This window comes from Nuphar pumila, chromosome 3, assembly GCF_984573655.1.
Source record: "Nuphar pumila chromosome 3, dmNupPumi1.hap1.1, whole genome shotgun sequence".
Taxonomy (NCBI): domain Eukaryota; kingdom Viridiplantae; phylum Streptophyta; class Magnoliopsida; order Nymphaeales; family Nymphaeaceae; genus Nuphar; species Nuphar pumila.
In genome coordinates this window covers 131,502,775-131,517,735 of record NC_143251.1, presented here as the reverse complement: position 1 = coordinate 131,517,735, position 14,961 = coordinate 131,502,775, and the positions used below count along the sequence as shown (strand labels likewise).

General features: G+C 41.1%; 1 protein-coding gene across 4 annotated transcripts in view; it reads left to right on the top strand.

Moving 5' to 3' along the window:
* The window catches only part of LOC149843852 (gamma-glutamyl hydrolase 2-like), a 112,732-nt gene that overhangs the window by 78,212 nt on the left and 19,559 nt on the right, over window positions 1–14,961 (top strand). Inside the window, exon 8 of one of the 4 annotated variants that reach the window (XM_090000097.1) lies at window positions 4,651–4,822. The exons of the other annotated variants lie outside the window; for them this stretch is intronic. Within the exon in view, the coding sequence (XP_089856223.1) occupies window positions 4,651–4,668 (18 nt within the window). The 3' untranslated portion in view covers window positions 4,669–4,822. Of the gene's footprint in view, window positions 1–4,650; window positions 4,823–14,961 lie in introns of those variants that run through there. 4 annotated transcript variants of the gene reach the window in all.

The following is a 14,961-nucleotide window of genomic DNA, read 5'->3' as shown; positions in this document are numbered from 1 at the left end:
TCTTCTGGTATAAACATTATTGTTTTTATTACTAATATCATCATTAGATGGTGATATATCAATATTGGATACATCACATGTATCCTCTATATCCTCAAGATGATTCATGGAATTATTACACACATCATCAATAAGGTCATGTAGAAACATGTAATCAACTTCGTTTTGGTTATCTAATTATTCAAATCCATTCTCATCTTCCAAAAAGGTTACATCTTTTGAAACATATAGTTTATTATTTTTAAAATCAAAACATCTATAGCCTTTTTGGTTTTCCCCATAACCTAGAAAACACCTTCTATCACTTTAGGAGATAACTTGTCTCTCTTATGCAAGAGAACAAAGCATTTACAACCAAAGATGCGAAGACAATTGAAGTCAGGAGGAAATTAAAAAAAAAAATCATATGGAGATACATTCTTTAGTTTAGAAGAAGGCATTTTATTGATCAAATATGTTGATGTCAAGACGGCTTCGACCTAAAAGCTTTTTGAAATATTTTTAGATACAAGTAAAGTTCTAGCGGTTTCGATAATATGCTTATGTTTTCTTTCCGCTAGTTCATTTTGTTGTGGAGTCCTAGGACACGACTTTTGATGACAAATTTCATTTTGCTTTAAATAATTTTGAAATTCAATAGACAAGTATTCTCCACCAGAATCGGATCTGAGAATGAATATATTACTTTGAAATTGATTTTGTATTTTTATATGAAATTCTTTAAAGAAGGAAATCACTTCCGATTTATAACTAAGGAAATAAATCCAAACATATCTAGTGAAGTCATCGATGAAAGTGACATAATAAGAATAACCACCTTTAGACATAACCGGAGATGAACACCATACATCTGAGTGCACCAATTCAAAAGGTCTTGAAGAGAGAAAAGTTCTAGTTGGAAATGGAATAAATTTCATTTTTCCAAAAATGCAATCTTTGCAATAGATGTCTTTTTCCTTACAAAATTTGTTTCCAAATGAAAAAAGATACATTTACGAATAACTTGGATGTCCAAGTCTTTTATGCCAAGTTTCAATGTTTTTATCTTGGACATAAGTACAAAAAGAATTTGTAGGAAGGTTTAGATGATCCACATAGTAGACGTCGCCTTTCCTATGGCCTTGCCCAATCCGCTTCCCGGATTGGAGATCTTGCACATAGCATCCATTAGATGAGAAAGATATTTCACATCCATGGTTAGCAATTTGGAAAACTGAAAAGTGATTTAGATTTAATTTTGGAACAACTCTAACCTTTGGAACAAAAAGATTTTGAGAATTTTTAGAATCAAGAGTTCCAATACTTGTGATTTTTAAAAAGGTTTCATCGGCCGTAGAAATACATGAGCCTCTTGAATTGATGCATACATCAGTTAATGTATTCTCATGTGGGGTCATATGAAATGAGGCTCCGAAGTCTAAGATCCAAGAGTACGTACCGGGAGGTGAAGTAGATGCAATGGCCACACCCGATGTGGAGGAAGTAGCTTTGAGAATGTGTTGAAGAGCCATAGAAATTTGACCAAGTGTTTCCTTGAGGTCTCCGCTCTTGCCTTTATCTTCTTTTGTAGTGGATTCTTCAAGAAAAGCCACCTTAGACTTGAATGTCCCATTTAGTTTCAGGCAAACGGGTTTAATGTGACCCGACTCATGGCAATGATGGCATACAATCATTTTTCTTCCACCATAGTTGCCTTACTTTCCAAAATGAAGTGGTTTGTATGTTTTGACATTGTTGCCGAGTTTGGATACAATAAGCACTTCATCAATGCTTTTACTCATGCCAAGCCTAGTTTCTTCTTGAATAATTTCGGCTATGGCATTTTCTATAGGAGAAAAAATGGATCTATGGAGGAGTGAAGACCTAACTTGCTCAAATTCGGGACATAGACCGAACAAAAATTGAAACAATCGTCTTGTTACATTTGTTTTTGTCTTAGTTCAACATCCTCCATAGATACTACTTTGGCTCTAAAAGAGCCAACTCATCCGAGTTTAAAGCACTATAGTAATCTTGAATGCTCATATCCCCTTGCTTAGTAGTTCTAACATTTTCTTACAAGAAATAGGCTCTTGCAAGATCTTTTTGGGTATACATACTTTTCATAAAAAATCAAGCCTCATTGGCTCGGCGAAATTTGACAATATTTGCACATACCTTGAGTTCTACATTGTTCATAAACCATGCTAGGATTTTTGCATGGTTGCTCTCCCAATCTTCTACTTTTCTTTGATGATCTTCAATAGCTTTGAGGTGAGCATCTCCCTCAAGAGCTTTTTCTTGACCTCTTTCAATCTTGGTGAGCTCAAGTTGAGGTTCCAGAATGGACCCCATTACATAACTAAAGTTTTTTTCCTTTGAGGTTATTCTCCATTGCGGATGCCCACATCATGTAATTTTTGCCATTTAGCTTGAATGATAGGTCGATCTTGGCCTCCATTGCTTCCAATAAGGTAGTATGAGAACAAAGAAGAGAGAAAGTTACAACTTCACCTTACAAGAGTCGAGTGGCTCTGATACCATGTAATAAAGTATGTGAAAATATAATGAATGCAAAAATACATTCACAATCACCAACAAGGGAGAAATATCAAAAGGGAGCAATACACAAGTTCACTATGGGACAACACAAACACAAGCTTTATAAAAGGCACAACTAAAATAAAAGAACTCTTTTATTGAAAGAGAGAGCATAAAATGCTTAAGAAATACAAGGGGTCTCACCCCTATTTATACAAAGAGAGAGGGCTGAAAAAGGAGCCAAGAGGGGGGCTCCCAAAGAGTCGTTGGGAGCCCCCAATGGTTACATTTGTGACCGTTGGGGTCCCCAACGACTCTATGGTGGGCCCCCCTTTTGGCGTGAATCCAAAAACAAAAAATAAAAGAAATAAAAAAGAAAAAGGAAACAGAAAATAAGAAAAGAAAAAAACATTGTTTAATAAGCAATGTGAAAAGACTATAATACCCCTATCGGGTATTATAGTCTTATACATATGATTTAATAGATATTACCCCGCATATCAAGTTGATATTAAACAACTTAAGTTGATATTAAGCTACATATTAAGTCAAGGTTTAAATGCATATTTAACTGCATATTTCGTGATGCTCAAATGCGTAATTAACTGCATCTTAAGTTGATGTTCAAGTGCACATTTAGCTGCATATTAAGTTGAGGTTCCGATGCATATTAAGTTGATGCTCAAAATGCATACTAAGCCGCATATTCATTTGTTATTAAGCTGCATATAAAGTTGATGTTCAAATGCATATAAAGCTTTATACTTCCTGAAATGTTCAAAATGCTCATTTAGTTGTATATCACCTGGAAAGGTCAAATGCGAAGGTGATTGGAGAAAGGGGTAGGTACATGTACTGCCTCCGAGGTTACACTGCAAGATCTCTAAATGAAATGAACGAGTCTCTGCTTGTTTGGCGTAGCTATTAGTCAACGTCACCATGTGTTGGGATGTCGCAAGTCAAAACCTAATGACATGTGGCAATTTGCTGTTGAAAAATAATGATGAGGAATGATGATCTTGTAACCGAGCCTGCGGGTCGGTTTGATGCTGGCACATGAGTTGCCAAGCTAGGGTAAAAAGGGTTATGCATTGATCCTCGAGTTTATAGAGTGGATACACAGAGAAATTTAAATACTATAATTCTGTTATTTGTCTGGTTTAAAGGTACCAGGGCATTGGTGCTTGATGGTTTAAAGGTACCAGAGCACTCTGGGTGGGTCTGCACAATTAAATGGACAAAGGTTGGTTAACATACCTATTTAAGGTATGAACGGTTGGGGATTTACTACTACTGTGGTATGATTCAAAATTTTGGGAAACTCTAATGTCTTTTAGCTATTGGGCTCAAAACATGGAAAACCCTAACAAATCGAGTAATACAAATTAATAAGTTAGCAACCCACTCAGATCCAAGCTTACTTTGGAGAGGGTAGATGGTACACAACTCTGAAGATATGTATTTCTTGCTTCTAGCGGCAATGGCTCGTTGGTCCCCAGTCTTTGGAGTTAGGGGATTCAGACTACCAATTTTGTCCTAGGCGGTAGCTTCATATTCTTCTGCAGAAGTTAGGGATGCATCCTATTGTCTTGGGCCTTTGGGAGGTTTTCTCGGTTATTCAACCACTCCCTTAGGATTTCAGTTTTAGTTAGACATTAGGTTAATAAAATACCAATGCATAATAAACCTCCGAATGGTCTCTTCTGTTACGGTTGCCTTGGCCTGCGAGTACCCACGGGATAATTCAAGAGAAACATAAAATTTAACTTCTTTTCACTCAGACAAATGATTGTGAGCTTGATACATGATTTCACTCAGACAAATAATTGTGAGCTTGATGCATGAACATGTTAATTTATGGTTAGTTAATTGTGTGTATGATTAATTGTTTAAACCTGTGATTATTTATTTGATTAGATGATAATTTATGATATGCTTTTTCGTGAGTTAAAATTGTGATATATAATAAATTAGTTTTCTGTTATTCATCCATGCCATGCATAGTATCATACTTTACTATCTATAGTTGTTCCATCACATTGCATACTTGTTACACTACATTTGCAAAATCATAGTATTCTCCTACGCAGACTGGTTGTAGTCTGACACAAATTATTTTATTATTTTCAGGAGAAGAGTAAAAGATAAAGAGCGGTTGTGGGATGGTGTACGGACCTAGATATATGATCTATTGTATTCCCGGGATGTCAAAAGTTAATTTAGATGTTATTAATTATGTCAACCAGTCATTCAGAAACTCTGACCTTATGTTTTAAACTTTTTATTAGAAATGAAATGAATGGTAATTGCTTTGAGGATTCCTGTGACGTGCCTGAAATGCTTAGTTTGTTTAAATTTGAATATTTCTGCTGGCTTGAAAAAAAAATCCTAAAAAATTTAGGTCAGATTTCAGGGCGTTTCATGGTCTGCCAAGGGCAAGACCGAGTCGGTTTGCCGAAACAAATCATATCTGACTCGGTCTGTTCGGACTGAGTCGATCTGTTGATAATACTCAGACCCAACTCGATCTGTTGCAAAATGTATTTTTTTTACTGCTTGGCTCGGTCTGGGCATGCCCAGACCGAGTAACCCTGGTCATCCCCTGACTCGGCTCAGTCTGGGTCATGGCCAGACCGAGCAACATAGCTGACTCGGTTTGCCGTTGTGTGCAGATAGAGTCTGCGTCGAGACACTGTCTCCCCCTCCTCTCTGTTGTGCGTATGCTTCTCGCAACCCCTCCGTTGCTGAGGATGCAACAGTCCACTATGATCGGGGGCGGCATTGCCGGCGGCTCGCTGCCCTTTTTCCTCCTTTTTCTATCACTGGTTGTTGGTTATGATAACAGAGGGGACCCCTCTGTTTTCACCAACCCTATGAGCGGCAACCCCGCGGTTGTCTGCGTCCTCTGCTTTTCAAATGAAATGGAAGGGAAATTACCTGTGGCCGGTGGTGGCATCTCTCTCTCTCAGGGTGTGCTGAATCGAGTGGGAAAAAAGAGGAGAACCCATAGCTTTTATAGCCATGGGTGAGGGGCATCCGTCACCCCTCTCCTTTCTTTAACGGGGAAGGGCGTTTCCCTCCTTCCCTCTCCCACTTTCCATTTTCATGGGAGGAGAGCGGTAACGCTTCCCCCTTTTCTTATAACCGCCCAAGCGGCTCCCCCTCTTCTCGTAACTGCCCCAACCGAGTGGTGGCGTTACAGCTTAGGAGGATGACTTGTGCACCATTGTTGCTTGAAGACATGAATTGGTGACACAAAGATACCTGAATCCTTAAATGAGAGAGAGAGAGCACCAAGTTGTGGATTCTGGCATCCCACAATCTGGTGGGGAGCAGTCCTTCGAAAGCAGCACCTGCTGTGGACAAGCTCCGGTGGCAAAACTCGTTGCTTAGACAGAGAAAAGAACCCCCCCATTTTTCGCTTTTGGTTAAATGGTAAAAAAGAAAAAAAGAAAAGGAGGGTAATATGCTAATTTGCACGAGGCTAACCATGGGTTAATCATGGCAAACCCACCTCAGATGGAGTCGTGTATTTGAGAATTAATTTTCTAACTCAAGCTGCTTTTTGTAATTTCTAAAAAGGTAGGCGTGTTTCCATAATTGCATCAAAACCTAGACATGTTTTTTTTTTCTGGTTGGATGGTATCATTATAAAAAAAGAACAAAATTTGAGGACATTTTTAGCTTCTTAGGCCCAGAAATTTGTTTGAGTGAAAACGAACTCAGGATGTTTGGGTTTGATGCATTTTAGGCTTTTAGCATTATTGTTGGGTGCTTATCCCAGCATTTTTAGTACTTGTGCCTCTTTGCATAGCAAGTATCAATTTAGGGAGAACAACTAATTTGGTTCGTGGTTGGTTCTCTCCTCATGGTTTTTTAAAAATGTCTTCAAAGAGACAATACGCATACAAGCACTAATTCCTCACAAGAGAAGTGCACAAAAGCACTCAAAAAAGACTTAACAAATATGCATAAAAGCATAAAGCATAAAGCAATACAGACATGCACAAAGGCATGAAATGCCACAATATATTAGAAAAGAGGACAAGCTTAAGCTCACAAGCTTGAACAAAATACAAGGGGAAGTCCTCTATTTATACACCACAAGAGGAGCCACCTAAGGGGCTCCCAAAGGAGTCGTTGGGAGCCCCCAACGGTCACATTTGTGACCGTTGGAGGCTCCTCAACGACTCTTTGGGGAGCTTTCCTAGGTGGCACAAACCACGAAAAAGAAAAGAAAAAATAAAAGAATAAAAAGAAATACAATCATATTCCAAATGGAATATGCATAAAATAGAAAATTACAGAAATACCCTTTTTGGGTAATAAATAAAAAAAGATATATATATATATATAGAGAGAGAGAGAGAGAGAGATGTATACATATATACATAGTATATATGTATATGTATCTCTCTCTATATATATACGAACATATGACGAAATTAAGGATTACATTTTAACACCCCCCCTCAAACTTACGGTGCGATAACTGCAAGTTTGCCAAGAAGAAAATTAAATCTAGGAGAACAAAGAGCCTTAGTGAAGAAATCAGCCAGTTGATACTCAAACGTCACATATGGAAGATCAATGACCTTCAAATATTCTTCCCTGATATAGTGACAATTTATCTCTATATGCTTCGTGCATTCATGAAAAGTATGATTCTTGACAATATATATTGCACTTTTGTTGTCGCAGCATAACTTTGTTGGCTCTTTAATACTCTCATGTCTTAGAGAAGACGCCGAATCCATACAATTTCCATGGTTGTGGATGCCATGGCTCGATATTCAGCTTCGGTGGAGGACAAAGAGACCTTTTGTTGCTTCTTGCACCTCCAAGAAACCAATGATTCACATAAGAAAACACAGAAACCTGTGGTGGAGTGACGGTTATTCGGGTCACCTCCCCAATCAGAATCAGTATAGGCAATTAACTTTAATTCAGAAGATGAAGACAAAAAAACTCCTTTATTTGTAGTTTCCTTTAAGTATCTGATGATGCGAAGAACGACACTCATGTGAATCGTTGTGGGAGCATGTTGAAATTGACTGGCAATATGGATCACATGGGACAAATCAGGCCGAGTGATGCTAAGATACATTATCCAGCCTACCGGTTGTTTGTAAGGTGTAGGATCAGTCAGAGGAATCCCGCCATCGATCTTTATTTTGGAGCCCACTATTTTAGGAGTTTCACAAATTTTGTCATTTGAGATTCCTGACCTGTCAATAATCTCACAAGCAAGTTTAGTTTGAGATAGAAAATAACCACGTTGGGAGTAAGCAACCTCAATTCCCAAGAAATATATCAGAAACCCTAAGTTTGACATTTCAAATTTCGAAGTCAAGACGGATTTGATATCCTTGACTCCTTTGACATCATCACCCGTTATTAACATATCATTAACATATCATCAACATATAACAGTAATATTACAATACATGCATCAGATTTTTTGATAAATAATGCAGTGTCTGTATAACAGGAAGAGAATCCATTTTCTAACATAACATCGTTAAATCTATCATACCAGGCTTTGGGTGCCTGTTTCAAACCATAGAGACCTTTTCGAAGACGAAGAACTTTATCTTTAGGAATTTTCATACCTGGTGGGGCATCCATATAAACTTCTTCGTTAAGATTATCATTTAAAAAAGAATTTTTAACATCCATTTGAAAAATGTTTTATTTTTTAATAGACGCAATAGTGATGAGACATCTAACTGTAACCATCCGTGCTACAAGAGCAAATGTCTTTTCATATTCAATTCAATATTCTTGACCATACCCTTTCGCAACTAAGCGAGCTTTATACCTCTCCAGAGATCCATCACTCCTAGTCTTGACTTTAAACACCCAACGACAACCTATAGTTTTCTTTCCAAAAGGTAGAGTTTGGAATTCCCATGTGTTAGCTTTCTTAAGGGCTTTGAGTTCATTTTTCATAGCTTCTTGCCATTCTACGCATTTTTTGGCTTCCTCAAAATTTCTTGGTTCAAAATAAGAATGAATGGCACTAAGACAAGCTCTATACTTGGGTGAAAAAGAGTTAAAAGAGTCAAATCTGGTTGGAGGCTTCCTATTTCTTTCAGATCGTCTGGGATCATGTGAGGGAATAGAATCACCATATTGCTCAATTGCACTTCTAAAAGTATTTCTATCTCTACGAGAATAGGTTATTGGGTCATTTGATGTTTTACCTTGAGTACTGGGTGAAATGAAGTCATTAGTGTCAACTTCATTATCACGATCATGGTTTGATGATATTTCATCATCACTAGACATATCATCATTACTAGATAATAGATCAAATAAGAAAGAATAGTCAACATTCTCGTGGTGAGAATCATTTTTTTCAAAACCACTCTCATTTTCCAAAAACGTCACATTTCTTGAAACATATAACTTATCATTTTTAAGGTCGTAACAATGAAATCTTTTTTGAGTCTTGGCATACCCATGAAAGACACAGGGAATAGCTTTAGGTGAAAGTTTGTCATTTTTATCTGTAAGAACAAAGCATTTGCAACCAAAAATTTAATTCGCAATCTGTTATAATCAGGTTTCCTTTTATATAGTGTTTCAAAAGGTGAGATTTTACCCAAATTTCTAGATGGTAAACGATTGATAAGGTAGACAGATGCAAGAGTCGCTTCGGCCAAAAAATTCTTTGGAATATTTTGAGCTATGAGAAGAGTTCAAGTGGTTTCAATGATATGCCTATGTTTTCTTTCGGCCAACCCATTTTGTTGAGGTGTTTTAGGACATGACCTTTGATGGATAATACCACTATCTTCAATACACTTCTTGAATTCATTTGAGAGGTACTCACCTCCTGTAATAACCACAATTTTTAGGCATTTAGAAATATTATATACAAATTACATAATATTGTGATTTGGGATTGGGATCAAAGTTTCGGATCCAGGACCCATAAAGGAATCTTTACGTATGTATTTATCTCGCATAAGCTTATATGTATATATAAGTGTAATAATTTTAATTAATTAAATTATTCAAGTGATAACTATTTAAGATAGTGCGGACATGGGTCTGGGATCCACCTTCTAGATCCATATATCCATATATATATATATATATTATAATATATATATAATCATAATAAAATAAAGAAAATCATTATTTTTTTGGGGTTTAATCCACAGTTGGACCCAATTGGATCCAACTCGTGGATCCACCGTTATTTGCGTGGCCGGATCCACATTCCTATTTAGCCAGATCCAAATACCGAGTTTGGATCCTGAGTTGAGGGGTTCGTGTAATAGCCAATTTTTTTTTTTGGACCCAGATCGGATCCAGTTTTGGACCTGACTCTGATCCAAAGGGAGAGGCGGTTGGGCACAACCTTACCGCCTCCCTTGGGTCTTCTATAGACAGCGAGGCAGGGGGTTTCAAATACGACCCCCCCCCCTCACCGTCTCTCTCCCGACTCCCATCTCTCTGCTCTCTCCCCCCGACTCTCCCTCGTCGACTCGCTTGAGACCCCATTCACCGTCGGCTACCACCTTCTTCCTTCTCTCTGCAACACGCCGACAACCCTCCTTCCGGCGAGCTCCCTTTCGACGAGCACCTTCCGGCGACCCCAGGTACGCACCCACCTCCCCTCTTCTTTTCTTTTCCTTCCGCCTCCTCTTCTTCTTCTCCGTGAGGGGTCGACCGACAAGGGGGCAGAGCCCCTGCCGTCGCCTCTCATCGGTAGGGGGTTTCCCTCTGCTTATCTCATTGGGATCGATCGACAAGGGGGTTGAGCCCCCTGTCGTCGGCAGGGGGACTCCCCCCTGCTTCTCTTTTTGGGATCAACCGACAGGGGGGCTGAGCCCCCTGTCGTCGCCTCTCGTCGGCAGGGGGACTCCTCCCTTGCCTCTCGCCCTGGGTCTATCAGGAGGGTGGTGCCGAGCACCCCTCCTCGCCTGTCTCCCTCTCTTTTTCTCGATTGGGTGGGCAGGGGTCGAGCCCCTGCAACCTCCCTTCTCCCTGCGTCTCTTTATGGCAGGGGAGGGTCGAACCCTCCCTGCTACCTTTGACGGCAGGGGATGGTCGAGCCCTCCCTGCTGCCTCTTTTGGTCAAGGGAGGGGTCGAGCCCCCCTCCCTGCACCCTCGTCTTCTTCTTCTCTCCTCCTTTTCAGCCGGCAGGTGCGACACCCCCTGTCGCTTGTGTTCGACTGGTTGGCAGTGGGTGATGCCCCCCTGTCGCCTATTGTTGATCGACTGGCAGGGGTTTCCAGCCCCTGCCCCTCACTCTCTCTCTGTTACCTTTGGCCGGTAGGGGTTGTGGCCCCTACCTATCGTCTTTTGGCAGGACGACAGGGGCATCGCCCTTGTCGCCTGAAACTTTCAGATCGGCAGGGGCTAAAGCCCCTGCCTATCATTTCTGGTAGGTCGGCAGGGGATGGAGCTCTGCCTATCCTTTGTCGACAGGGGCGACACCCCCTATCCCCTGCACCTGTTCTTCGACATCAAGGGTCATTGGACCCTGCCCCACATTTCTTCAAGGTTGGTGGGGACTGTTTCCCCCTGCACCTTGTTTGTTTTCCGGTAGGGGGTTTCGCCCCTTTGCCTCGATCTTGCTGCCAGTCTCGTTTTCAGTAGGGGGTTGCGCCCCCTGTCCTATTTCCTGTTAAGGCAGGGAGCCTCTGCTCCCTCCCCTGCCTTTTCTGTTCTGGCAGACAGGGAGCATGAGGTCCCTGCCTCTATGGCTCTTTGTCGGCAGGAGTGAGGCCCCTGCCTCCTGGTTGTTTGCTGACAGCAACTCAACAGGGGCTCACAACCCCTGCCCCTGCTTCTTGCACTGATAGCAGGTGCGCAGGGGCACGATGCCCCTGTCTTTGCTTCCTTCACGTCAGGACGACGGCAGTGTCCCTGACCTTCTATTTTTGGTATTAGCGTGCTAAGACTGACACTTTTGCAGCTCGTACGACGGATTCCGCTCGCGCTTCGTGACCCGAACCGTCAATTGTTTACAACCGCAGACGCCGACAAGCTCGCAATTGTCCAAGGTAGGAGAAGATCGCACGGAAGACTTGGACAATTGAATTAAGTTTAATTAACTAAAAAGGGACCATTATGTATATATATATATATAGAAATATATATATTTATACGAGTACACATTTAACTCAAGGACGCAGTTCCACGATCCTTGTTCTTTACTTTCTAGCAGTCTTTACCTTGTCGTCGCGCATTGCGCAAGGGTTTTGCGTTGCACTCCTGCTTGGTCTTTACCTTGCCATCGCGCATTGCGCAAGGGTTTTGCATTGCACTCCTGCTTATAGTCTTTACTTGTTGTCGCGCATTGCGCCGAGGTTTTGCATTGCACTTCTGCTTATAGTCTTTACTTTGCCATCGCGCTTTGCGCCCAAGCTCTTGCTTTTGCATATGTGTTGTTACTGCCTTGCTGTTACTGATGACGCTCAGGTTTTCGCTCATTGCATACGCGTTTGAGGCATCCTCGTGGAGGATGCAAGAGACATCTACCACTCTCCCTCTTGCGACAAGAGTTCAGTCGGGAGCTGGCGATACACCTTCGTCTAAGGAGAGGGATACCTCGCAAGGATCCTGGCTCTTCGTGTACGCAGTCCTGTAGAGTCGACTTGAGATTTTAGGAGGCTATGCAAAAGCATTAAAGACTGCCCAAATCGAAGCATATGGAAGGATCTGATTGGCTGGTTCTGTTGAGAAACCAGTATCCCGTCTATCGAGGTCGGTATCGAGTCATGCGAGGCATGTAGATACCCCGATAGCGGATGAGATTCGAGATAATCACATGCCAAATGTTGGCTAAAGCTGCTGGCTGTTTTAAAAGACAAATAATGTCAAAGTATAGTTTAAGAAGCATTACATCTTTATAAAACACTCCTGTTGAGGTTTCTATTGAGGAGCTATACCCCCTTCATCCTAGAGTACTTGTAGTCGTGCACGACATGTCTAGTACTGCGATGATCGGATGAGATGGTCGTGCGACCTCGAATAATGTTAAATGCACAATGCTGTAATCACATAAAATGGTCTCACATTCGTCTTCACAGGCAAGATGCTTGAGTGAGTTAAAGACCACAACATAAAATGGGTCGTTAGTTAAGCAACCCCTAACGTACTTATTCGCTTCTTGTTGTCTGTCAAGGGAGAGGACAGATCGGTACAAAACTCCAATGGACAGGTTGTTAACAACCACCCTACGGGCATATGATCTGGCCTCCCCAGTCATTGGAGTTAGGGGAAAGGGGCTACAATAGTTAGCTCAACACTTCTGCAGAAGTTGGATGCATCCGTGGCACTGCTTATCAGCCTTTGGGGAATCCTCTCTCGGCTAAAGCCGTCCCCTTTGGAGCGGACTCAACTAGCTATTCGGGTTATTGAAAATACATAGAATAAGAGACGCCCAAACTAGTTTCAGTTGTTTTTACGTTTTGCCTGCGCGTACCCGTAGGCCAGTAATATCGAAATATAAAGTTTGTTCACACTGGTCGATTGCTTGCTTGCTCGGTAGTTCAGTATGCTACTCGTTGAGCTGTACCCGCATGTCGAGGCGTTACTCTAGTTTGTTAAACTGCTTACGCAGTTCTTTGTTAAGTAATATCTAACTTCTCATACTAGTTAAATGCTTATAATAATAGCATTATGCCAGTTGCTACATATTAGCATGTGACTTGCTTTACCTCTTGGTCGAACTGTTTGATGCTTATTGTAGCGTAACACTTGTTGGCTTGCATTTCTTATGATTGATGTGATTGCATACAACTCGTAATCTACGAACTGGTGGCAACTAGGATTGATGTGACCGCTTGTCTTATAAACTGCTTACATATTGTGATATAACTGTTGTCGTATGATTGCTTATGAATGGCTTGTGATGCAATGGTTTATGCCTTACGATTAATTTAATTACTTGCTGATGGACTGAGCCATTTGATGGTAATTGTATGTCTTACGAGCATTGTTATGAGTGCTTGTCTTATTCAGTTGTTTTGTTTGACTGTCAGATAGAGTTAGTTACTCTTCGTCTATAGAATCAGCTGGATTGGATCTGTGTGTTCTCATGTGTCGTTTACGCATGCTTTGAGGTCCTATTTGAAGATTGTAATGTTCTTTGTGGCAATAATACGGTACGTAGGATTATATGTTTTTGTGTGATGTGATTGTTATACCCTCTAGGGCGGCAATTCCTTGTGAGGTTGTACATTTCTCAGATCGGGTAATCTAGCTAGAGCGGTAGAATCTCTCTGAGGATGTACACTGTCCACGAACGGGTAGCCGCAAAGACGGTGAACTCCTGTGAGGAAGTGTATGGTCTAAGACCGGGTATACCATCTAGGGCGGTAATTTTTTGTGAGGTTGTACATTTCCCAGATCGGGTAATCCGGTTAGAGCGGCAGAATCTCTGTGAGGATATACACTATTCACGAACGGGTAGCCGCAAAGACGGTGAACTCTTGTGGGGAAGTGTATGGTCCAAGACCAGGTATACCATTTAGGGAGGTAATTCTTTGTGAGGTACATTTCCCAGATCGGGTAATTCGGCTAGAGCGGTAGAATTTCTGTGAGGATGTACACTGTCCACGAACGGGTAGCCGCAAAGACGGTGAACTCCTGTGAGAAAGTGTATGGTCCAAGACCAGGTATACCCTTTAGGGCGGTAATTCCCTGTCAGGTCGTATATCTCCCGGATTGAGTGATCCGACGTGGATCTTGTGTTTTTGCTTATCATAAAATGTTATGGTGAGTTGTGATGATCTTTTGAGATTGTTTGGGATAGCCACTTATGAATTTATAGTTTCGACTTTCTGTTTTAGCATGATTACATGCAGGACTCAGATGTGAGAATCAGACCGTTAGCGATTTGAGATAGTGATCATATTTTGGACCTTCTACGGAAGGGTGGGCTTTTCTGAGAAAGCATGACGCCTTAGTGAGTCATAACCGATGACAGTTGGCCGCATAAGGCCTTGAGAGATGGGAATAGTTTAAGGTGGTTCAGGACAAGCGTTTGTTAGAAGTAGTGAGGGCGACAAACGATGACCTGATAATGATTAGATGCAGAAACCCTGTTTTAGGAACGAGAACAAGCTAGTTGCGTAGTGGTTCACAGCCTACGATCAATTGAATCTTATGTTGCGTTTGTCAGTTACACTGCTTACTTGCTTTGAACTGCTTACTGCTTGCACTACTTACGCATTTGCACTGCTTACGCGCTTGCACTACTGACTCGCTTGCACTACTTATCTGTTTAACTGCATATCTGCTTTTAACTGCATAATCTGTTGAATTAAATGTACTTATTTCAGTTTCCTGTAGTCTTTCTTGTGCACCTACTAGTTTTTCGTGAAACTAACCCATTCTATGGGTACAAGTGATGATTAGGTACACTACGGGCGATGGCGCGATTGCAAGATGGCTTCAAGACTTCTTCTTCCTGC